General features: G+C 57.5%; 2 protein-coding genes across 2 annotated transcripts in view; both read right to left on the bottom strand.

Annotated features, from left to right (window-relative positions):
- ADGRA2 (adhesion G protein-coupled receptor A2) overlaps positions 1–22,522 on the bottom strand; it is a 36,623-nt gene extending 14,101 nt beyond the window's left edge. Inside the window, exons 1-2 of the mRNA XM_043454489.1 lie at positions 22,108–22,522; positions 9,308–9,379 (exon numbers count right to left, since the gene is read on the bottom strand). Of these exons, the coding sequence (XP_043310424.1) occupies positions 9,308–9,379; positions 22,108–22,373 (338 nt within the window). The 5' untranslated portion in view covers positions 22,374–22,522. The remainder of the gene's footprint in view (positions 1–9,307; positions 9,380–22,107) is intronic.
- Positions 2,489–5,585, bottom strand: LOC122432514 (translation initiation factor IF-2-like). Its single transcript, XM_043454500.1, has 2 exons — positions 4,755–5,585; positions 2,489–3,891 (listed from the first exon to the last, which is right to left on the bottom strand). The coding sequence occupies exons 1-2, from the start codon at positions 4,766–4,768 to the stop codon at positions 2,970–2,972; spliced, it is 936 nt and encodes a 311-aa protein (XP_043310435.1). The 5' UTR covers positions 4,769–5,585; the 3' UTR covers positions 2,489–2,969.
- Positions 22,523–24,629: the final 2,107 nt, after the last annotated feature.

The following is a 24,629-nucleotide window of genomic DNA, read 5'->3' as shown; positions in this document are numbered from 1 at the left end:
CTAGCTCCCTGCAGGGGGAGAGGAAATGGGTGTCCAGGATGGGGAGGCGCCTTCCCACCAAGGGGCCTGTTTTCACATGGCCAGCCCAGCTGGGGACAAAAACACCCATAGAGAGACAGAGAGACAGAAAGAGACCGAGAGACAGAGACAGACAATAACAGAGAGAGAGGCAGAGAGATGGAGAGATGGAGTCAGACAGAGACAGAGAGGTGGAGACAGTCAATAACAGAGAGATAAACAGAGAAATGGAGAGACAGAGAGATGGAGAGATGGAGACAGAGACAGAAAGAGACAGAGAGACGGAGACAAACAATAACAGAGATGTGGACAGAGAGACGGAGAGACAAAGGCATAAACAGAGAAAGAGACAGAGAGACAGATGAACACAGGGAAGTGGAACACGTCCCTGCCAGCCCTGCCCCTGGCCCGGGGTCCTCACACCTCAGCGCCCTCTCCCACCAAGGACCAGACCTCCATGACCCTGCGCCCCTTGAGAAAGAAGAGGAAGCCACCAGAAGGGCCGCGTCCCACGGGGTGACTTCCACCCCCAGGGTGCAGGCGGGGAATGTGCCAGAACGCAGCGCCCAGAAGGCTCCTGCAGGGTGGAGTCTGGAGATGGGGACGGCCCCCACCCCAAGCTGCCCTTCCTGCCCGCTCCCCACCCCCCCCTTGCTGCCCAGAGCCCCATCCGTACATCCCCCGCCTCCGATGCCGCGCTGGCCTGTGCCCCCTGGCCCCTCTGGGGGTCTGGCCGTTCTCAGGGCTCTGCCTCCCACCCCTTGCGGGGGAAACACATTCCTCATTGTGTCACTTCCCTTCATGGGCTGCCAAGGGGCCCGGGCCGCAGCCCCCCGCCCCTTCCCTCTGCTCACTGTGTTTATTCTCATTTCCTCCCCGGCACCCCCCCCCCCAAGAACCCCCACCCAGCTGCCCCACTGATGCTCCACAGATGGGAGCAAGGCAGGCGGCTTGGGCCCAGCCCCTTCCTGCCCCGGGTTTCCTGCAGCCCCCGCCGGCCACCGGGGCCTTCGGAGAGGGGAGCTTCCAGCGAGTGTTGGCGGTCCTGACCCCCTAGTCTCACACCCGCAGAGCAGCTTCCGGGGTGGGCAAGGCAGCCTTTGGACGGAGTGCCCTCAGAGTTGGCCCGGATCTACCTGACCCGGTCCTCTCCGGGGCGGGGGGGCGGGGGGGGGGGACGGGCCAGGGGCAGCTCCCTGCACTGAATTGATAGCCCAAAGGGGGCTGCCCGCTCCCCTCCGCCCCCAGCAGCTCAGGCCTCCTGGTCCCCAACGTGGGGGCGCAGCTCTGGGGCTGTACCTTCCAGAGTGGCAGGTAGGAGGAGATGCTCACATAGAACTTGGGTATTTCCGTGGGCCTCTGAGGCCCCTACCGGCTGATTGGTGGTTTAGCACCTTCCTGGCTGAGCTGAATCCTTATTTGAGTATCTGCTGTGGGCTATGGAGTCCCGCCCCAGAAGAACGCACTACCCCCCCAGTACTATGCACCTGATTTCAGAGGCTCGTGGAACCCAGGTTACAAACCCCTGCTCTGGTCTTTCTTATCCTATCCCTTCATCTCTTAGGTGAGGTCACAAGGACGCACAGATGCGTCCGTGATGTGCATCCTTCTGTAATCTCCCGCCCCCACTCCCCCCGCCACCCCATCTGATTCCACAGGGCCCTCCCTGCTCTTGGAACCTGGAGAAAAGGCAGCTTATGGGCGAACCTCCCTCCCCACCCTCACCACTCCTAACCCAGACCAGGCTCCCCAACCCCACACATATCCCTCCCCCCGTATCTGTGCCCACATGGAGAAGCAGGATCCCCCTATGACAGAAGTTGGGTGGCAGGGGACTCCTGGGAGCAAATCTCACCTTATACCCTTCTTGGGGAAAAGGAGCTCAAGGAGCTGAGTGTGTAAGACTGAGTGTGTGAGTGCAAGGAGCTGAGTGTGTAAGACTGTGTGAGCACAAGCAATAAAACAGGAGATCGACTGATAGGTTGGACTTGAAAATTTTAAACCTTTGCTCTTGAAAGAATATCACCCAAGAAAGGGCAACCCATGGGATGAGAGAAAATATTTGCAAATCATCTATCTGATAAGGGACTTTTATCTAGATTATATAAAGAACTCTTACAACTCAATGATAAAAAGCCAAATAGTCCAGCTGAAAAAATGAGCAAGGGATGTGAACAGACATTTCTTCAAAGAGGATATACCAATGACCAATGAATGCATGAAGAGGTGCTCAACACCATTAGGGAAATACTTGTCCACTAAGATGGTTATAATTTTAAAAACAGAGACTGGAATCCTTATATGTTATCGATGGGAGTGTAAAATGGCGCAGCCACTTTGGAAAACAGCTTGGCAGTTAAAGCTACCATTGTTTGTTGTTTTGTTGTTTAGATGCTAAGTTGTGTCTGACTCTTGTGAGACCCCATGGACTGGAACCTGCCAGACTCCTCTGTCCATGGGATTTCCCAGGCAAGAATACTGGAGTGGGTTGCCATTTCCTTCTCCAGGGGATCTTCCTGACCCAGGGATCCAACCAGAGTCTCCTGCATTAGCAGGCGGGTTCTTTACCACTGAGCCACCTGGGAAGCCCAGCGTTTGCTCAGGGCTGGGAAATACAGCGGGTGGAGGATGGGGGCAGTGATTGCTAATGATTCAAGGTTGCTCTAGGGGATGATGAAAATGTTCTAAAATTAGATTATGACGATGAGTGCACAGCTGTAAGTGTACTCAAAACCACTGGATCCTCCCCTTTAAATGGGTGAACTTTATGGCACGTAAATTAGGTCTCACTGGACTATTGAGTGTGTGCGCTTGTATGACAGTATGTATTTGAGTGTGCGTGTGTGTATGTGTGTGAGTGTGTACCCACACTCGGACAGGGTGGGGCAGCACACGAAGCTGGCTCCCTCTGGCCCCCACAGACCTCCCTGCTTGTGGGTTTGAAAACCAAATTATAGGTTTGGAGGCCGCAGAGCAGCTCCCTCGGGCCCTCCAGGACTTTCAGGGTTCCTTAGAAAGGGGGGGTGGGGAGGGCTGGCTGCGGAGTGGGCGCGACACCCCCGCAGGTACAGAGGATGTCTCGGGGATGGGGTGGGGGGGGAGGGAGAGGTCCTGGGGTCCAGGAGGAAAACCCAGACGGTCCGAGGCTCCCTCCCACCCCCATGCCCCGGGCCCCTCTTGTCTCTGACCTCATCCAATAGGTATTTATGGAGCACATACCCCGTGCCAGGCCTTGGGCCTACAGCAGCGAGCAGGAGGGCTGTCCCCGGACCCATTAGCCTCCCTGCCGGGGCCCTCGGGCAGCCTCTGCGCCGCGTTCCTCTCCGGCGGCGCGAGCCGGGAGGGCAGGGAGTGGGGGAGTAGGGGGGTGGGTGGGGAAGGCCAGCGCCCGGCCTCCGGCCCCGGCCCCGCCCACAGATTAATGGAAACCACCTGGCCGGGGACCCGCAGCCCCCCGCCCGCCCCCCACCGTTCCCGTGAGCATCCGCGTCTAATGAGAGCCCCAGCGCCGCCGCATACCAGCCCCCGGGGCTCATTAATCTCATTAGGCAACGACAAATCATCCCGGGCCTCGGCTCCAGGCTCCCACCCCGGGCCCTCGGCTGCAGGCGTGCTCGGGCCACTGGGGGCGTGCGCGCGTCCAAGCGGACCCACACGCAGGCCCGCACGCCCAGTCCTGGGCTCCCTCGGCCTCCCCCCACCCCCGCCCGGGGGCTGTCTGCCCCGTGGTCCGCTCGGGTCTGCGGGGAAAGTCCGGTGGCCGGGTCCCTGCTGAACGCGCGGAGATGCGCGGGACCGAGAGACGATCCGATCGCGGCAAGACCTTTCTGCGCAGACACTTCGTCTCCACCACCGCCTTCCCCGGGCTGGGGGCTGCGGATAAATCAAACGATCAGGGACGGCTGGTGTGACATCTTGCCACTTAGAACTCTTCTGAGGAACAGGGGACCGCCTGTACTGAGAGCCCGACGTGTCCCCCTGCTGTCTTCCTGGGTGAGAGCCCCTTTACCCCTGTGATCGCCCCTCAGGGAGCCGCGCCTTGCCCCTTGATCCAGGCGAGAAGCCTGCGGCTCACACAGGCACCAGGAAGGTGAAGGATGGAGGAGCAATTCCATCCCAGTCTCTTTTCACTCCAGGGAGAAGTCCTATGCCATTTCATCACCCACCCCTTCACCCAAAGGTCTTTCCTCTGGACAACAGGCTAGTCCACGGTGAGGGGCGGTGGGCCACGGGGCTCAGAGGCAGGGCGTCACAAGTCTGGGCTCTTCAGTCACCTGCCTGGGCTGTCCTTGAACGCTGCCGGGCTATTTCAGGTTCTCCTGTCCAGCCTGCCTAGCTGATAAAGGTGTGTCTCCCCACCCCACGTCCCCTCCCCGGGGCACAGGTCCTCCCCTGGGATCCTCTCAGGCACATTCCCTCGAGGTCCCCTTTCTGTGTCCCCTCCCCGACCTCGGGGCTCTGCACTGCAAAACAGGGGCCCCTTACACCCCACCCATCCGCAGAGGCCAGACGGGCACTCGGCATGGGCAGGCAATTCTGGCACTTTCTGGAGCAGCCCAGACTGAGAAGACAGAGAGATCAGTGTTTCCTGGCACCAACTGCTTGCCAGGCCCCGGCGTCTCATTCACCACGAATAGGCCCACAGTGTTGGGGTCATCTGGTCCGCTGGTTCCCAACCCCGACGGGCATGAGAATCGCCTGCCTACCTTGTCAAAGATTCCCAGGCCCTTGCTGACCTGATCATTAGCATCTCCAGGACCAGAGCCCAGGGCCTCTCTCCACCTCTGGGGAGTGACTGTGATGATCACTTTATGTGTCAGACTACAGCTGCGGTCTCTAATCCCCGGGTCGCAGACTGGCACCGATTCGTGGCCCATAGGAACCAGGCTGCACAGGAGGAGATGAGCGGCAGGTGAGCAACTGAGGCTCCATCTGTGTTTACGGCCGCCCTCCGTCACCTGCATTACTGCCTGATCTCCAGCTTCTCTCGGATCAGCAGTGGCAGCGTTAGATTCTCATAGGAGCATGAACCCTCACCCTAAAATCAAGACGGAATATCCTGAGATTGCCACTACATAGAAATAAAGTGCACAATAAATGTAATGCACTCTAATCATCCAGAAACCACCTCCCACCCTGTCCGTAGAAAATTTGTCTTCCACAAAACTGGTACCCAAAAAAGCTGGGGACTGCTGGACTATAGCGCCCAGTGACTTAATCAGTCACTAATCTAGGTGCTGCTGTGGAGGTACTGACTTTAAGTAAAGGAGATGACTTTGTTAACATGAGTGGGCCTCGTCCAACCAGTTGAAGGCCCTGCGAGTAAAAACCGAGGTTTTCCAGAGAAGTTCTGCCTTCAGACTGCAGCATCCGTTCCTGCCTGACTCTCCAACCTGCTGACTGGTCCTACAGATTTTGGATTTGCCAGCCCCCACAATTCACACTACAGTCCATGGGATCACAAAGAGTCAGACACAGTGGGGCTCATGCACACACACACAATTACATGAGCCATTTTCTTAAAATAAATTTCTTTATATTGTTGTTTAGTCACTAAGTCGTGTCCAACTCTGAGACCCCATAGACTGTAGCCTGCCAGGCTTCTCTGTCCATGGGATTTTCCAGGCAAGAATACTGGAGTGAGTTGCCATTTCCTTCTCCAGGGGCTCTTCCTGACCCAGGGATCGAATCCACTTTGACGGAAGTCTCCTGCGTTAGCAGGTGGATAAAGAAATAATTTCTTAGAATTCTCTGGCAGTCCAGTGGTTAGGACTTGGCACTTTTACCACCATGGGGCTGAGTTCAATCCCTCATAAGGGAGCTAAGATCTAGAAAGCCTTGCCGTGCAGCTAAAAAATATAACTACTAACTAAATATATGTGTGCAGGCTCAGTCGTCTCCGACTCTTTGCAGCCTTATGGACTGCAGCCCGCCAGGCTCCTCTGTCCATGGAATTTTTCAGGCAAGAATACTGGAGTGGGTTGCCATTTCTTTCTCCAGGGAGTCTTCCCAATTTAGGAATTGAGCCCGTGGCTCTTGCATCTCCTATATTGGCAAGTGAATTCTTTACCACTACTGCCTCCTGGGAAGCCCAACTGACTAATTTCTTTGCCTATTTATATAAGGACACACACATCCGTCTCCTTTCGGTGCTCTCTGCAGAAGGCTGACTGATACAGTGGTGCTCAGACAGGCTCGAGGCCCTGGGCTCCTCCAGCCCCCCACTGCCTCTCCATCCCAGGGAAGTGCGGGCACCTGCTGAACCCAGCACCCGCTCTGCTTCCCCTCCTCTGAAAGCCCAGGTGGCCACGTCACTGGGCTTTTTGACTTTTTTTCCTTCTCCTGCAGCACTGTGGGTATCACCCACACACAAGGATCATAGAGTTTAAAATCCAGAAGGCACTTTACAAACCACCCTGTCTCTCCACTTTTAACCAATGAGCAAACCTAAGGCTCCGTCTGACCCCACCTCGCACCACTGCCCAGTCACGCTGCCCTCTTTTGGCGCCTCAAACTTACCAGACAGACTGGACCCCAGGGCCTTCCCACCTGCTGATCCCTCTGCCTCCAGATGGCTACCTGCCGGTCAGCTTCCTCCCTCCCGAGGGCTTGGGCTCCATCACCTCCAGCAAGGCCTTAACCTCACTACATCAAACAGCACCTTCACTGCAGTGCTTTCTGTCCCCGCTCCCCTGCTGGTTGTTTTTCTCTGCAGCATTCATGGTCTCCTGATCTGTTGTTCAGTTCTTGGCTATGTTCTGGGTCCTGTCCGTGGCAGTTGAGTTCCATGGGGCAGGCACCTGGCCTGCTGTGTTCACTCTCGATGCCCAGCGTGCAGCCTGGCACACAGAGGGGGCTCAGAAAACATCTCAAGAGTGGACAACTAGGTGATTCCTAACAGGTCATTACTCCCAACTCCTGTCCCACTGTTCTCTGCCTGCCTCCATGGTTTGACAGGCACCCCTGGTGGCTCAAATGGTAAAGATTCTGCCTGCAGTGCAGGAGACCCAGGTTTGATCCCCGTGTTGGGCAGATCCCCTGGAGAAGGAAATGGCAACCCACTCCAGTATTCTTGCCTGGAGGATCCCATGGACGGAGGAGCCTGGCAGGCTACGGTCCATGGGGTTGCAAACAGTCGGACACAACTGAGCGACCTCACTTTCACTTTCACCATGGTTTGAATGCACCTGCAGTGCAGTGATCCAGGTCCCCGTGGGTACTGTAGGTTTGCATGGGGTGTAGGGGAGAAGGCCATCTTCTCATCTTCATCAGAAAATATACCCTCCTGGGATTGAAGAATGACCTGGCAGACCCAGCAAGCGGGCAGACCCAGGATGTCTGGGGCTGATGAGGCAAGACAGTAAAGCTGGAAGGATGTCCGAGAGGCTTCCAGATGCTTCTGCGGTTAGTCTTTCTCCAAAAGATCCCTGGAGAGAGCATCTGGTTTCTGGCAATTCAGCCCTTTAAGACCTGGGCTGAGCATAGGAATTATAGCTCCCGAGTGCTTAGCGGCTCCTGGGAGAGAAAATCTTTCCCTTTTTGTTGGTACCTAATGAGCATTTTGCTTTTTTTTGCTTTTATACAAAGTTTTCTTTTTTTTTTTAATTAATAAAACATTTTGTTTTTTAAAAAAAAATACTCTGTGTGAGAAAATAACTGTAAAATGCATATTTGTTGTTATCTTTTAGTTGCCAAGTCATATCCAACTCTTTGAGACCCCCATGGACTCTACCCTGCCAGGCTCCTCTGTTCGTGAGATTTCCCAGGCAAGAACAGGGGAGTGGGTTGCCATTTCCATCTCCACGAGTGTTTTTTTTAACTTATTTTTAATTTTTGGCTGCATCACTTGGCATGCGGGATCTTACTTCCCTGAGCAGGGATCAAATCCGTGCCCCCTGCAGTGGACGCCTAGAGTCTCAACCACTGGACTGCCAGGGAAGTCCCTAATGAGTCTTTTCAAAAAGGGGTTTGGTGGCAGCCCTACCTCCCTGTTGGAGCAGATGGTCAGCAGGACTGGTCATGGCTATGTGTGTTCGCGGCCAGCATCCCGGGACCCCTCCCAACTCCAAGATGCCCAGATCACACGGAACACGCTCTGCCTTGGCACCCCCACGAGCCCAGCCAGGCCACCAAGCTGTCCCGGAGCCCCAGGAGGACTGGGAGAGGGGCTTGCCCTTCTCCTGAGAAGTGGGTGTCATAGAGATAATCTCATGAGATTGTTGTCCCAGATAAAGATGTCATGTAGATACTGCTTCTCTACTACCCTTGAACTTTCTAGCCTTCCCTGATCCCTCCTTTGGACTTCACAGAAACCCCGACCTGCTTCATTTTTCTATATATGGCATGGTCTGTGGTCTCACGAAACGGTAATCTCTTTGGCTCTTTGAGAGCAGGCGTCTGCCTCATCCTTGAGTAGCCTCCATCGCTCTGATCTAAGCTTTTTAGGCGAAATGGTACTGGAGGGGACAGGGCCCTGCTGGAAGCCTTGGGAATGCCCAGTGGGTGGGAGCAGAGATGGGAGACAGGGGGGCTTGGAGATGGGGAAGCTAGAAAGGGTCCGGCTCCAGTGGGGACAGGAGGCCCAGGTGTCCCGTGGAGAAGACAGGACCCAAAGCTGTTGTACAGGCCGTGGATCGGACACTGCCAACTGAACGGGGATCTGAGAGAGGGCTTGATTCAATCCTCTCCTTTGGCATGGACTTTGCCCGTGATGGAGGCAGGTCCCCAACTCGGGGAAGGAGCTTCTCTTGGGCTAGCAGGACCCTTGCCAACCGAAGACCCCACCACCACCTCCAGCCCCATAGGGCAGCTGATGCAATAGCAATCAGGGTGGTAGGGGAACATGGAGCGGGAGAATTGGATGTGACCCGCTGTCCCCACCCTTGGCCAGGACTCTGGGCCCTGGGAGCTTTGTTTATTGCTTGTGTTTAGGGAAGCAGGAAAGAGGCCCCAGTCACACTAAACCCTCCCTCTGCTGGGCCCCCAGCTGGGAGGGGGCGGTGGCTTCTGGCCAGTTAAGGGGCTCGGCCCTTGGAGCTAATTGCTCATTAAAGAGCGTTAATGAGCTTCCCACAGCCACACCCCTGCCTGGACCAGCGAGGTGTCCCCAGGCCTCTCTGCTGTCCCCGGGGAGGGAGCAGGTCTCTCTTTCCCAGACCAGCCCCTCTGACCTCCGCTTGGTGGTCAAGTCTGACTCTGGGCCCTGCTCGGCCAGCAGGTTCTGGGTTGCGGAGCCCCTTAGCAGTTAGCACCCCTCATCCTCCCTGGCCCACCCTGCCCGAGTGCTTACAATTTCTCCAGCAGGGACAGTCCCAGGAAGGCTCCGCTCCGGAGGCCGGTGATCTTGTTGTTGCTCAAGAGCCTGGAGGACCGAGGAGAACAGAGATGGGAGAAGGTTGCCTTCCGTGTAAGTGGCGCCCCCCTGAAGTTGTGCAAGGAGCAGCCCCACCCTGGGCTCCAGGAGACCACGGGGAGGAGCCAGCCGATAGCTCGGGCAGAATATAGTCAGCCCACTGAGCCCCAGCTTGGAAGTGTCAACCTGCCTGGGATCCCACAGCCTGGATCTGACTTGGGCTCTATATAAGCAAGCACGCCACGCTGTTTCCACCTGGGAATCACCGGGCCAAGCCCACAGCACCCCCTTCCCCACCCCCACCCCCCCGATAGCTCTGTCTTGCTCGAGCCATCCGCCTTGACCTGAGGACAGTGATGGGGAGAAAAGTCTGGCAAGTAGAACAAGAAGCCCAGTAGGTGTGGGGGCAAGTGAAAAGGATTGCCCTTCTGTGGGGTCCCCATCACTCTGGGAGCTGAGGGCCTTACCAGAAGGGGACCCCTCCCTTCCTGCCCTCAAAGGCCCCCTACTCAGAGGAACACAGTGCCCATGGGTCCCTAAGCCTGTCTACAACCTTGACCAGAAACTGGCCCCCCGGGGAGCCCAGGCCTCAGGCTCTGCCTCTGAGTCTTTGTTTATTTATTCGTTTGTACTGGCGGGAGGCGGAAAGGGGGCCCCAAGCTCCTGACGGAACCCACTCTGCCCACCCACTCAGTCTTTCTCTGCCAGGCTCCCCGCTGGGAGGAGAGAGTTCCAGACCAGCCAAAGGGCTCATCCCTTGAGTTAATTGCTTATTAAAAAGCTTTAATGAGGGACCTTCCCTGGTGGTCCAGAGTTTAAGACTCCACGCTTCCACTATAGGGGGCATGGGTTCGATCCCTGGTCGGGGAACTAAGATCCTACATGCCATGTGAGACCAAAAAAAAAAAAAAAAAAAAGGCTTTATGAGCTTCTCAGACCAAGTTCTTGCAAAGGGTTTCCCATCTTTGCTCTGAGCGGTGGAGAGCAGACCTGGGAAGGCCAGAGGGGCAGGCCTCTGGCCGCCTCGCCAGTGGGCAGCCTCTGGGCTGGACAGTAAGAGAGAGGGCAGGGGGCAGGGACTGCGCATGAGAAGGGCTGTGGGAGCTCTGCGCACAGCCTCCTGGAAGTGGGTGGGTGCACACACCAGCCTGACAGTGAGAGGACGCCAGACATCTGTGCTACTCCAAGTTCAAGGGGCACGTGGAGGACAGACGGTGGCCGGATTGGAGGCATGGGCAGGAGGGGCTTTGTGGGTCAAGGGAAAGAGGTGGACAGCTCATCTCCTTCCCTGCTTTCTCCGCTCTGCAGAGAGGCCCCTACTCCCCTCCTGGACCCTGCCTCACTGTCTCTCCACCGAGTCATCCGCAGTGACCGTGTGGATGGGTTCCGGGGAAGTGCTGTGTTTCCAAAGTGTTTCACACACACACACACACCCCTTGATATTTCAAAAAGCACATCACAGTAGTCATCAGATGAATACTTAGAACTTTCTTGAACCCCTTTATTCTCATTTTATGGGTTTGTTTTTGTTTCATTTAGTCGCCAAGTTGTGTCTGACTCTTTGTGATTCCACGGACTGTAGCCCACCAGGCTCTTCTGTCCATGGGATTTCCCAGGCAATAATACTGGAGTGGGTTGCCATTTCCTCCTCCAGGCGATCTTCCCAAGGACGGTTTTATTTCCCATTACCTATGGTGGCTGATTGTAAATAATATTGTCAGTTCTTACGGCTCTAAGGGTCTGGCGGGGCTGGGGTCGCCCCCTTGGTGGTGACAGGCTCTTGATAGTGTGAGTTTTAAATCCAAACCTGCCCCTCATCATCTGCACCTCATTCCTTCATACAGCCTCAGGGTCTGAGGCTCAGAGATTGCATTAACTGTCAAAAAACGCGAGAGGACCCCTCAGTATCCTTATGTGGGGGAGAGATCCTGAAATACCAGGAGGAGGGTGAGAAAGGGCATCTGTTTCAGCCTCCCCACCCCAAGGTCTCTCCAGGGATGACTCCTGCCTGGGTCTTGGGAGGAAGACAGATTAGGATGCTGACGGGGGTGGGGGGCACAGGGAGAGGTCAGGGGTATGGAAGGACAGAGGAATGGGGAAGCCAGGTTATCACAGCCCAGAGCACCAAGGGGGAAGCCTGAGAACACTGCCAAGCTTGAGTGGCGTACGGACCTGTTAAAGGGAGGGGAAAGCTGTTTTATATCCTGCAAATATATCTGTGGATCCCAGTTTGAGAAATGCTGATCTTAGGAATGAAAATCTTACGCTATGAAAATACCTTCTAAGAAACAATTTTCTCAAAATTATCAGCAAAAGATTTTTGTTTCAAGATTGCTGAATTGAAAACAGAAAATTTAAAAAGTCTCCAACTCAAAAAAAAAAAAGTCTCCAACTCCCAAATCCCTGATATTAAAACTCAGGATCCTAACTGGAGAAACCCATCCAGACAAGTCTAGAAGAAGTGTTGGGGAGTAGGTACCCCACATTCCCCAGAATCTTTAGCTTTTAACCCTTGAACACCTTCCACACACCCCAAATTTAACCCAGAGTCAGTCAACAGAAGTACAACGCCAGCTGCATATGTAATTCAGAACGTTCTAGCAGCCACACTTTTTAAAAGTTAAAAATTAAGTTAATCTTAATAATAGACTTTACCCCAGTGCATCCAAAATGTTATCATTTCAACATGTAATAAATATGTTATTATGTATTATAAATATATAATTATATATTACAAACATATAATTGTGTTATAAATAGAAAATATTACATATATATTTTATATACTTATATATTATAAATACAAAATAAAAATTGTATACATAACAAAAATTATGAACGAACTATTTTCCTCCCTTTTGTACTGTCTTGGAATCTGGTGTGCACTGTCCTTTTCCAGCACAACTTAATTCAGACCAGTCACACTGCAAGTACTCGGAGGCCACATGGGGCTGCTGACCTTAACCCTCATTCCTGACTTAGTCTGCTTGTAGCCAGCACCGCCCCGCACGAGGAAGTCTGGGCTGCTGGGGAGATCCTGAGGCAGCTGGGGTGCTGTGTGCGTGTGTGTGTGTGTGTGTGTGTCTGTGTGTGTGTGGCCTGAGAGCAGAGCAAAGGATGGGGCCCAGTGACCGAGGCAAGTGAGGCTGAGCCTCTGGTCCAGAAGAGCTCCCTCCTGGCTCCCTGTGGGCTGAAGCGGCCTCTGTGGGCTGGGGAGGAGAGGGAACAGTGGTGGCGCGGGAGCGGGGTTGGCTGCAGCCCATGCGGCCGGCTGGGCTAGCCCAGGGCAAACTCCCAGCCTGGACAGTCTTGAAATGAGATTTTTTTTTTTTCTCTTGTGTTCGAGAATATGCTGTCCTGATCCCCCACCCTCTAAGCCACTCACAGAAGTGGGGACCCCAGGCCAACATCACTGCATCTCCCCCCTCCAATGGACCCCTCTTGCCACATCTCCAGTTCTTGGAAAGACGTCACCAGTACCTTTATGGTTTAGCCCCCAAGTACCCAAGACTGGATCTTTTAGTCTTAACAACCTAGATCGGGCGGAGGAGATTTTATGTCCGTCCCAGAGCGTGGGGACTGAAATAACGGTGCCTGCGGGTTCAGTTCTTTGGAGGTGCCCCTTGTGTGTCTGGCCAGGAATTTGGGACTGCGTTTGGGGGAGGTAGGAAGCTGGCAGTCACAAGGCTGCTTATGGGGGTAAACGAAACACACACACACAGACACAGACACACACACACACACACACACACACAGCCTCACCCATTAGGAAGCAAAATGTTCCCACCACACTCGGCTCCCACGGGAGGCAAACAGGCAGGGCGGCCCCACGCTTCTGTCCAGAGTCGCAGACACGGTGCAGTCTTGACCCCTCCTTCCTAACACCCTCAGCCACCCCGCTCTCCCAACAGCATCGGCATCAGCAGCCTCCCCAGCCACAGCTCAGGGTGCCTATGAGGTGGGCTTTCCTCCCAACTTCCCAACCACGCCACTTGCCTCTTGGGCTGGCCCAGCCCAACATCCTCAACTTCTTCCTCCCTCCCCCCGCCCCCGACTACCACCCAGGGTCACATTTTCACAGGAAGGGGGGCCAGTCCCTGGAGGCCCCTGTTCTCTACCCCAGAATCTGAAACCCGGCCAAGGAGAGGGACACACGGCGTCCATTCCAGAACTGTCTCCACACTCGGGTCCTATTTTAAGGAAGAGGAGCAAGCAGCATTACTGCTAATGAGGCTGGAGGCCACAGGAGCGAGTGGCTGGAGTCGGCTGGGGCCCTGTGGCCTCCGGGCAGCCGCAAGAACTCGCCAGATTCCGGCCCGACGTCCAAGATGAGCCTGTAGGGGTCCCGTGGGCCCCGCTCCGTGAGGCGTGGGGCCAGCACATGCCTGCACCAAAGGGGTCTCACACGTGCAAGAAGAGTCACACATGTCCTCCCAGCCCCCACCCGACTCAGCACACACACACACACACACACACACACACACACGCCATGGCCCCACGCTCTCCAGGAATCCTGAGCCTGGAATGCAGGCCGCTGCCAGGGTCCTCTGGGCTGGGAGGGCCCCGTTGCCAACAGCTGCTGCTGGCACCTTGGCCGTGTCTTTGGGAGACCGTCAGTGCGGGGAGCAGGGTGGTCGGCTTGCTGACGTGAGAAGGGCCCCAGGCTCGTAACTATCAATGTGAGACCATTCTCCCACCTCCCCTAACCCCCCTCCTGTGGGCACAGTACCCAGGGCCTTGGAGCATTTCCAGGCCCTCAAGGGCATCTAAAAGCTAAAAAAAAAATCACTACTGAATATAAATGCTACAAATGTAAATGAACGAAGGTTTAACTACAGAACTACCAAATGTTGTATTATGCCAATTAGCAATCATTGTTCAGTTTCATGAAGGATGTGGGTGCAGTTTAGCACGACTGATGGGACAATGGGGCCTCCAAATGTGAGACTGCCTCTGGTCCACCGGCCCAGCTCTGACACATACCTTTGCCTAAAGGCTGTGCCCATGTCCACGGAGCCTGACTGCAGGGCATAGAGGAGCTGGAGAGGACACACAGCAGTCCCAGACCTCCTGCCATCCTTCCCTTGGCCAGAAGACTGTTCGGTCAGCCCTGAACACCTACTGGCTAGGAGGTCACCCAGCTGGGGCCTCTTCTCCCCAGGCTTTAGAGGGCCATGTCCTGAGACAGCCTCTGACCTCAGCCTTGAAGCTGAGCTGTCCAGGCAGGGCCTGAGGTCAAGGTCAAGAGGGAAAATTGTCTTGCAATGGCTCCTCCACACGGGGCCTTTCCATGGTCCTCTTCTCTAACCTGCCCTCTCTGCAAGGGCACTGCATCTTGGCGATCAGCAGGCAGAAACCAAGAAACTGGAGAAGGCGAACCTACAACTGTTCACGGTGGGTAGTTGATATGCCTTGAGGGGATGTGGGAGCCCCCAGCACTGGAATTGAACCTGTTGTAAACATTTACCCCTGGGCGTCCACTCACTCATTATTCAATCCTACATGAACACCTGCTGTGTGCTGGGCCCCGGGGGAAACACCAGTCCTCCATGAACACCTACTGTGTGCTGGGCCCTGGGGAACACACCAATCCTCCATGAACACCTACTGTGTGCTGGGCCCTGGGGAGCACACCAATCCTCCATGAACACCTACTGGGTGCTGGGCCCTGGGGAGCACACCAATCCTCCATGAACACCTGCTGTGTGCTGGGCCCCAGGGGACACACCAATCCTCCATGAACACCTACTGTGTGCTGGGCCCTGGGGAACAACACCAATCCTCCATGAACACCTACTGTGTGCTGGGCCCTGGGGAACACACCAATCCTCCATGAACACCTGCTGTGTGCTGGGCCCCGGGGAACAACACCAATCCTCCATGAACACCTGCTGTGTGCTGGGCCCCGGGGGACACACCAATCCTCCATGAACACCTACTGTGTGCTGGGCCCTGGGGAACAACACCAATCCTCCATGAACACCTACTGTGTGCTGGGCCCCGGGGAACACACCAATCCTCCATGAACACCTACTGTGTGCTGGGCCCCGGGGAACACACCAATCCTCCATGAACACCTACTGTGTGCTGGGCCCCGGGGAACACACCAATCCTCCATGAACACCTACTGTGTGCTGGGCCCTGGGGAACACACCAATCCTCCATGAACACCTACTGTGTGCTGGGCCCTGGGGAACACACCAATCCTCCATGAACACTTGCTGTTTGCTGGGCCCTGGGGAACAACACCAATCTTACATGAACACTTGCCATGTGCTGGGCCCTAGGGAACACACCAGCACTGCAAACACAAATGAGACCTGATGTCTACCATTTCCCACTCAGGGAAGGTGGAAGAAGGTGTGTCAGATAAGGTGGACTATTTATGTAGCTGTGTCCACTTGGTTTCAGGAAGCTGGGAACTTACTCCCAATCACACTTCCTGCAGACACGGCCTAAAATCTCACCACTGGGGACTCAGACTTTTAGGCAAAGAAAGTGGGTTTTTTTTTAAAATACAAAAAAAACACAAAAAACCCCAAATAAACCTGAAAGGATCTGTTAGCAGTCTTTTACACCTAAGTATCAATTAGTCCTTTAATCCTTCCACTCCAGAGATTCTCCTTGGGAACCTGGAGGCTCCACTTCTGTCTGCTTTGTGAGCCTGTATCCAGCCTCTACAGTGAGACTGCAAGGCCCCTGAGGGCAGAGACCAGCTCTCTATGGACCCCTGGCACGGGAGGGCAGACACACAGCACACGCAACTGTCAGACTCGGTGGGTGGGCGTCTGGTGGGGCAGAGCTCCAGGTGAAGTGGGGGTGGTCCATGAACCCCCAGTTTTCCCAACTCAGGAGGCAGTTTCCTTTTTGCCTCCACTTCCCCAGCAAGTCCTCTGTGCAGTGATGTTGCCCAGTGGTCCCCTAAGCACACGTGTATCAGCGTGGGTGGGTGCCCCACATGGAGGAAGCAGATTGGTTATCTCCCTGCCTGGTCCCCAGGGAGGACGGCTCTGATTGGTCAATGTGGGAACAGGGGGTTGACCAGGACCTGGAGTCAAGGGATCCGGCTGGGAGTTGGGTGACCTTGGGCAGGTCAGCTGCAATTGGGGTGCTTTCTTAGGAAAAGAAGGGTCTGGACTGGAAACGCCCACTCCTCAGTGTGACGGCTTTTCCCACCCTGAGTCTCCTGAAGTCTAGAGTTTCTGCTCCAACACACAGCTCCCAGCAGGCGAAGCGCCCTGGGGGCGGGGGGTTGGGGGGTGGGGGGTGGCGGAGCGGGAGGGAGAGAAGCCGGAGGTGGGGGCTCTCGACCTCCTCTTTGCTTTCCAGCTGGGAGACGTCTAGGCCCTCGAGCTCAGGCTGGAACTCCCTCCCGGGCTGCTCCCTCCAGCCGGTTCCTTGCTCCTCCGTGACAGACTGTCCCCTGCCCCTCACCTGGCCCCATCCATCTTGCACACCCCTGTCTCCCCCAGCCGGCCTCTCCCCACTCCCAGGGCTGGGAAAGCGGTGTCCTGAGAGGCTGGTGTTAGCTACAGTTGCAGTGTCTCTGCTCCCCCACCCCCATCACCCAGTCCTAAAAGCAAAGGAATGTTCTGGAGTTTGGGAAGGATGGGGGCCCCCCGGAGGAGGAGGAGGAGGAGGGAGGAAGGGGAGGAGGCAGCTTTGTCCTGTCAGTGTCTGAGCTCTAAATAGAACAGAGCGGCTGGGCTGGGGGAATGAAAATAAACAGCCCCTCTGAACAGCCCTGTCTTAGCCATCAACCGGATTTTCCTTCTGGTTCCCCAGCCCAGGGCCATTTCCCTCCCCTCCCCTCCCCTGCTCTCCGTCTGGGCCCCTGGAGGCCAAGGCTCTACTGCAGGGGTGTGGGGGGGAGTGAAGGGGGGTCTCAGTCCAGGCTGTGTGGCCTTGGGGAACTTGCCTCCCCTCTCTGGGCTTTGGGGATGACATGCTTGCCGGAATGGAAGCATGGAGATCAACTCAGAGGTGGCTGAAACTTTTTCTCCTTCAGGAAAGAGTTCTTACCCCAATGACTCCCATGTGGCATAAACTTAGGAACACTCGCTCCCTTTAAAAACATGACCCCAAATTTAAGGGTCAATTTATGGTGAGGTTCAAATTACACTGGTTTGCCTGTGCCTTTGGGGTAAATTCTCAGACTCACCAGGACTAAGGATCGCATCCCAGCCCACCTCCCCATCCCCTGAAAGCCCAGCCCGGAGGGGTGAGCCGAAGTAGCAAAAACAGACTTCCTTGGGGGGGTCAGGAGTGTCTGGGTTCTTGCACGGGCTCTGAATAATTCTGTAAATAACCCATTCTGAGTCCTGGCCCCACTCGGGGATGAATGGGGGTTGAATTTTAGGTTCACCATCTCCGGTGCAAGAAGGACTCAACCCAGCGAAGCATGGATGGCTCCGCTGTCTGCCTAATGCTTCTGAGGTGAGACCCTGGGCCCTGCACCTACGGGTTCCTAACATCTCCAGGAAGGGCTGATGAGTCCTGGAACCTGGGCTCTGGTGGCCTCCAGCAAGTCCAGGAGGCGGTCAGGGGAGAGTCAGGGAGGCACGAGGATTTCTTCTGGGCCCCTCACTTCAGACAAGCGAGGGGGGGGGGTCCCAGAGCCCCCCTGAGGGGAGAGTGTGCTGGAGTCCCCAGCCTCTTCCCTCCTTTCCTTCCTTCCCTCCTTTCTCCTTGCTCCCTCCCCCTCCCCCTCCTCTCCCGCACAAAAGCTCTCTGTACACAGCCACTTCCTCTGGCTGCTGTCTCTGAGCCCAGACCTTATGAGAACCATATGGGGGAAAGAGGGTGGAAGGGAAGGGGGTGGGGAGGCCGCGTGGGCCCGCCCCTCCAGCCAGCATCTCTCCCCTCCCCTCGGGGCTCCTTGCAGGCCGTTGGCACACTTTGCCCCCAGCTCCCCCTAACTGGACCCCACGGCTGGGGCCAGGGGCGCTGAAGGGAGGGCACACAGGGGTAGGGGATCGGGGGAGGGCTGGGAAGGGGCCTCCCTGCCCCATGGTGCTCTGAAGACCACCAAACTCACAGCAAAGGGCCCTCGCCACCGCCAGGCACATCTGCATGGCCCAAGCTCCTTCTCTCCTGTGGGGGCAGCTTATGTGGTGGGCAACCCTCCAGACTGAGTGGATGAGGGCTCATCCCCTGTCCCATGCCTGCCTCCCATCCACACCCAGCCTGGGAATGTTCCCAGGTCAAAAGGGCCTGGGTCCTGCTGGGAAGGAACCGGGTTTTCTAAATCAGCCTTTGTGTCCTTTGGCTCCCAAGTCCAGCCAGGTGAACACACTCTCTCACCTGAAAGGAACACGAGGGGAACCCCACCAGCTAATCCTGACGCTGGCATGAGCCAGCTAAGCTGTGAGGCTCTGGGCAAGACGTGGCCTTCTCCCCATCTGGCCTCAGTTTGCTCAGCTGTCAGATGTTCATGTAGGGGCTGGACCCGCTGGTCTCTAAGGCTCTTTTCGGCTCAGGGGCCCAGAAACTTATGACCCTGCCTGGTAGGTATCCTCTGAGGGCCTGCTCAGAGGTCCTGGGAGGTCCTCATCAGAGATTTCCTTCTAGAGTTATCCATTATCAGTCTCTTCGTGGAATCCCTGAACACCCCCCCTCCACTCTCCCCATCTCCGTAACTCCCAGAGCCCAGAATCAGAGGGCAGGCGCATCAGCTGCTGCCCAGGGGTGAGTAGGGGGCTCACAGTGGTCTGTGTCTCCATCCCCTGCCTGTGATAAGTCACTCCCCCCAAGAGAACTTGCCCCTCAAGGGAGGCCCATAAAGGCTCCTGCTATGGGCTGGGGGCGGGGTGGGGTGGTGGGGACATGCCCACAGCTGCCCCCTGGACCAGCTGTGAGACTAGGGGGTGGGGTGGGCAGATGGATCAGGAAGAAAGCCAAGAGTTCTACTTTCCTGGAAAAACTGCGAATGAAAATCCATTAGAGGAAAGAGGAAAAAAAAAAAAAGCCAAGGGTGGAGAGAGGGGCCTGCAAAACAGAAGGCGGGACTGCAGATAAGAGGGTGGGGGCGGAAGGGTTTTCCCTGGAGGTGAGCGGCTCTGTTGACAGGGTTGCCCCTGATCAGCCTGGAGGTTGGCTGCAGACGGGCACCTTATCTAGTACTTTCTCTGCCGAGAGAGCCTGCCAGGCTTCCCAAGGTAGAGGCCTGACTTTCCCCCTGCCCGCCCAGGACCCACATGGGCAGGGCAGTGTGTGAGGGAACTGAGAGCTGGCGGCCCATTCTGGAGAAGAACAGGGGAGGAGAGAGGGGAAAGCTATAATGCAAAGGCTACTGGCCTGAGTCCATTGTCTGCCCTAGGTCATGGGCAGAAAGGGGAAAGGAGAAATTTGGAATTTGGCGGGGGGGGGGGGGGCGGAACTAATAAAGGAGGAAGGCATTTGGGAGGATGTGAAGGTTTCTGTGCTCTCTGCCTTCCTTTGCTGCCAGACTGGAGTGGCTGAAGCCCCTTCCCAGCCCTTCTTCCCTCGAGATGCATGCTGGCTAGGGATGGGTTTACTGGGGGGACCGAGCCCCCAGAAGAGAATCTGTGCCCAGCTTCTGCTGAAGGAGAATGTGGGCTCTTTTCCTTTAGAAGCCAGCCTGGGGGACGGGTTGCAGTCTGGATCTGGATTAGGTGGAGTCCGTGGGGTAGTCTCTGAAGCAAATGTCCGTGGCTGGTCCCAGTCCCACTCCAGGGCGGGCTGATGGGCCAGCGGGCTCTCAGGGGCTGCTCCAGCTTGGCCTGTGCTGTCCGTTGTCCCTGCAGAGATGTCTAGCCTGGCTGAGGGGTGGGAGGCTGTTCTTTGGAAGGTATCTTAAGCCAGGTAGGTCGGTGGCCTGGGACAAAAGGGGGGCGGCCCTTCCTCTGGGGATGGTTAGGGATGGGAAGGTGAGCTAGGGATCCTGTTGACTGGCAACCTGTCCCCAGATCTTTTCACCTAGCATCTCTCTTGCTGAGAATGTATCTTCTCACCCCACTCTGTCTCCTTGGAGTGGCGTCCACAGGAATTAGCCGTGGCTGGAAAGCATTAGTTGCCAAATCATTCTAAGATGTACTGCAAAACCACGTTTAATGTTTTTCCCCTTCTTTCTGCCGTCAGTATGTTAGGATGCCCTAATCTCAGCAGATGTGTGTGAGCAGGGCGGAAAGATCCAGGGCAGACACACACATACCCCTCTTGGAGCTCAATTCTCATCACCCAGCGGGGACTCACACAGACACACTGGCCCAACCATTCCACACAGCAAGCATTTTTCTCCTCCAGAACTGAGTGGGCTGGGGAATGCCCAGGCCTGTCTGGACACTTCCACACCAGTGGACTCTCAGGGGGGCGGGAATCAGCTGCCACAGCTGTCTTCCCAGGCCATGGCCCCATCCCCTGAGTGGCGAGAACCCGGTAGAGAGCAGAGAGACACGGCTTCCACCCCACTAACACACACAGGCACACACACACCCCAGGCCAGGCGGCCAACGTCAGAGGCTGACCAGTCGTGTCCTGTCAGGAAGCGCACAGCCTCTGAACTCACCCAACCAGAGTCCTTACTGTATTGTTCTGGACACAATCGGATAGACCCTGAGCCAGCTCCCAACTCCAGGGCAAGGGGCGGTGGGGAAACGGTCGCCACCGGGGTCAGGAGGACAGGGAAGGGGAAGTGGCTTGGAGGCTGGGTCTAGGACAGGACAGGAAGGGGCCGCCGCCAGGGCCGGAGCCCCCACTCCACGGCGCGCGTGGAGCTCCAAGCACGTGGTCCCCGCAGGAAATCGCGGCGGTGGGGAGCGGTCGCTAATTCTCCTGCGGGGTGCCGGGATCTCGGACCCCCATCGGGGAGGCTGGGGGTTGGGTTGTGGCGCGGCGGGCAGAACCGGTTGCCAATGAGGGCTTAATAAGGCCCGGGCTGAGAAGGGAAACGGGACGACGGAGGGAGGTTGGGAGGCAGCCTCCTTCCCCTCCGCCAGGTTTCTTTCTCTGCGATCTTTGCGCGAAGTCAATCGAGAAACTGCCACACTTCGTCTTCACATCCGAGGAGGGAGAGAGGAGGAAGGGATGCAGGACTAGGAGCGCAGGTCAATTCACAGATGCGCGCGGCGGGACAGGGGCCCAAGAGGAATCGGGACGCCGGGGGGTCTCGTTCACATCAGAAGCGCGTGCACCCAAAGGATAGACATTTTTCCGAACCCACCATCCTGACTGAGCTAGAGACGGGCGGCAAGCGGGGCTGGCAGGCTCCGGGGTCGGATGGGGCGCCCCCATCTGGAGGATCCAGGCCCGCGGGGTGAATCCGGGCAACTCCCCCAGTGCGGCCAGGGAAGCGTCCGCGGTGGTAACGACCACAGGCACTTACTGGGCCGCGGGAGTCGATGTCCGCTGAGCCTTCCTCCCATCCCACCCACCTCAGGTCCCCGAAGTCCGCAACACCAGCCCCGGCTAGAATGCCAAGGGGTCTGGGCGTCCCGCCAGCGCGCGTTCCCCTTCACCTGTGCAGGTGAGTGGGAGCCCCGCAGTGCCTCTCTTTGGGGTGCATCCGTCCCCAGTGCTCCTTCCTCCCTCCTTCCACGCCTGGATCCCTAATCTTTCCTCTGCTTCTCCCAAGCCTCCCTTCTCGGCTTCTGGACTCAGGCCTGAAGTCTCTGAAGTGGTGGCATCGTCTCTGTCCCCCATTCCCCAGTCCTCCCGTCTGGTCTCCTGTCGTGCCCTCGTCGGGACTGGGGCCCGGCCGGCCCGAGTAGGGTACTCACAGGGTAACGGTGCTGTTCGGCAGAAGGCCGGGATCGGGAGGCTCCGGGAGGTCCCCGCCGCCGCACACCACCCTCCTGCGCGCCGGGTTGGGGGAGCCGCCGCTGAGCCCCTTGGGCCGCTCCCCCGAGCACTTGCAGCTGCGAATGGGGACCGGGCAGCCGGGCGCGCCCCGAGTCTCGGGCGTCAAAAGCAGCAGCCACGGCAGCAGCAGCCGCAGCAGCAGGCTGGCGGGCGCCCCCCGCATCCTGCGTCCCGCGGCGCCCATCAGCCCATCGCCCCGCGGGGACCCACAGCGCCAGGGCCCGTCTGCGCGCCGGCCGGAGGGATCCGGGCGGGCGGGAGGCGTGCTCAGCGGGGGCCCGGGGCGCCCGAGGGCGGGGCGGGGGGCCCTGGGCGGAGGCGAGCCCCGGGGTCCCCGCCGCCGCGCCCCGGGGGCATGTCCGGCGAGCGCCCCGGCGGGGAGGACGCGGGCGCGGCTGTCAGCGAGGCGCGGGCGGCCCCCGGCGGCGCGGCCCGACTCTCGGCGCCGTGCGCCTGGGCCGGATAAGGCCGGGCCCCTCCGCGTCGCCTGCTCTCTCTGCGCGGGGCTGGGACCTAGCGGATCGCGCCGGGCTCCTGCCGCCGCCGCCGCCGCCGCTCCGTGCCATGGATGGAGGCAGCTCGGCGCGGCGCCGCCGCCGCCGCCTCCAGCCCCCGCCCGCCCTCCCGAGAGGGCGCCCTCCCCTCGCCAGCTCGTCCGTCCGCGAGGCCCTAGCGCCTCCCGATGCGCGGCCAGGCCGCTGCCCTCCTCCGAGTCGCAGCCGGCCCGCCGGCGGGAGGCCCCACGCGTCCCCAACGCCCGCCCTGACCCTGGACGTCTCCCGGCCGCCCCTCTCCCCCGAGCCGAGGTTCTTCCTCTCCACAACCCCAGCCAACCGCTAGCACTTCCCACAGAATCCTGCCTCACTCTTGCCCGTCCAGCCTGCACCCCGATGCTTCTGGGGCTTTCATCGACCCGCGGGCTTGACTAGAGATGTCCCTGGGTGGGAATGAACTTTGTACCCCGCTCCGGGGTTGCCGAGGCTCTGCTTCCCCTGACCCCTGACCTGGTGGGCCAGGCTGGAAGCCCGGAGCTCACTCTGGCAGCCCTGCTCCAGTCAGGATATAAGAGCTGGAGACGAAGGAGGCTCTCGGACCCGCCGGGTGACCTCGCTCAGCGGGGGTTGCATGTCACTGGGCCAGGAGGGGTCAAAGGCCGAGGCAGGTCAGATCTAGGGGCCTACCTTTTCCACGTCTCTGTGCGTGCGCATGGGCGCGCGCGCGGGTGTGTGTGAGGGTGGCTTGGTGGGTGGGAATGAGCCCAACTGAGAAGGCAAAAGCAGGGATTCCCACTGGCGGTGGGAAGAGCACTGCAGTGAGTCAGGAGGGCCCGGTCTGGTCTGGGCGACTCTGACTAAGGACGCAGTCCCTGACATCCTGGGGTGTCAAATCTCCGCAGTCCAAAGGGGCCCTTCCGCCCCCTAGTTGGTGACTGCAAGTTGTGGCCTGCGAATGAGTGAGTGGGCGGGGGCGACTCCGGTGGCGAGGAAAACTCTCAGTGGGTCTTAGATGGGCTGTAATGCCGCCTAGGAACCCGGCTGCGAACGGAAGGGCCGAGTGAAGTGTGGCCCAGTGTGCCTACTCCCTCAGTTTCCCCACGAAAGCGGCCTTTTCTGCCACTTAATAGCACCTTTGCGGTGGAGACGCAGGCTGCCCGGGATTGGGGGACCCCTGAGGTGAGCCCCCTTTCTCCGTCCTCCGTTGGGCCACCAAAGTGGTCTCTCTGATGACCGCCGCCTTCTTTGGTGCCACCGGCCTGTGTGGTACCTTTTCCAGCACGGTGGCCTTTCAGCGGGGTTCCCCCCCTCCCACCCTCTTTCCTGGGAAGGGTTTCTTTCCCTTGTGTGGGCGGCAGACGCTGAGCCCAGACACGGGCTTCTTCTGGCTCCACAAGCCTCTCCCAGTTGCAGGCTCTGGTTCCTTCAACTTCCAAAGATAAATAAATAGTGATTGCAAATGGAGGAAGGGAGAAGGGGACGGCCCCCTCCCCCCCAGCAGGATCCCTCCTCAGGGTGGTGCAGGGGCCAGCCTGCATTCCTAGGAAGGGTCGTCAGAGAGCCACGGGCAGGTCTGCCACCCGGCCCTCCTGTTCCCAGGCCAGGGAACTTCTCAGAGACGAGTGCAGGGGACGCCTTGGTCCTGGGTCACACAGCTCTCCTGTCATTTTTTTTTTTTGCTCAGCGGAGACACTTAAGTCCGGAAAGGAATTCCACTGCAACAGCCACTCTCTGAGGCTGAATCAAGGCCAAATGACTTTTAATGAGGCAGTGATTCCTCACAGGTGGGAATGAGGTGCGGGGTGGAAACATTTGCAAAATGCTGTCCTGTCCTGCTGGTCATTGCTTTTGATCTCTCTTCCCATCCAGAAAGGTGATAGATGAGCGGTAGAGACAGGGTTGGGGACTTATCCTCCACTTCCTTTTTTTTGCATGCTCTTTTCTCT

The sequence above is a fragment of the Cervus canadensis genome, chromosome 31 (assembly GCF_019320065.1).
Source record: "Cervus canadensis isolate Bull #8, Minnesota chromosome 31, ASM1932006v1, whole genome shotgun sequence".
NCBI lineage: Eukaryota > Metazoa > Chordata > Mammalia > Artiodactyla > Cervidae > Cervus > Cervus canadensis.
The sequence above is the reverse complement of the archived record's forward strand: the minus strand, read 5'-3'. Positions and strand labels throughout refer to the sequence as shown.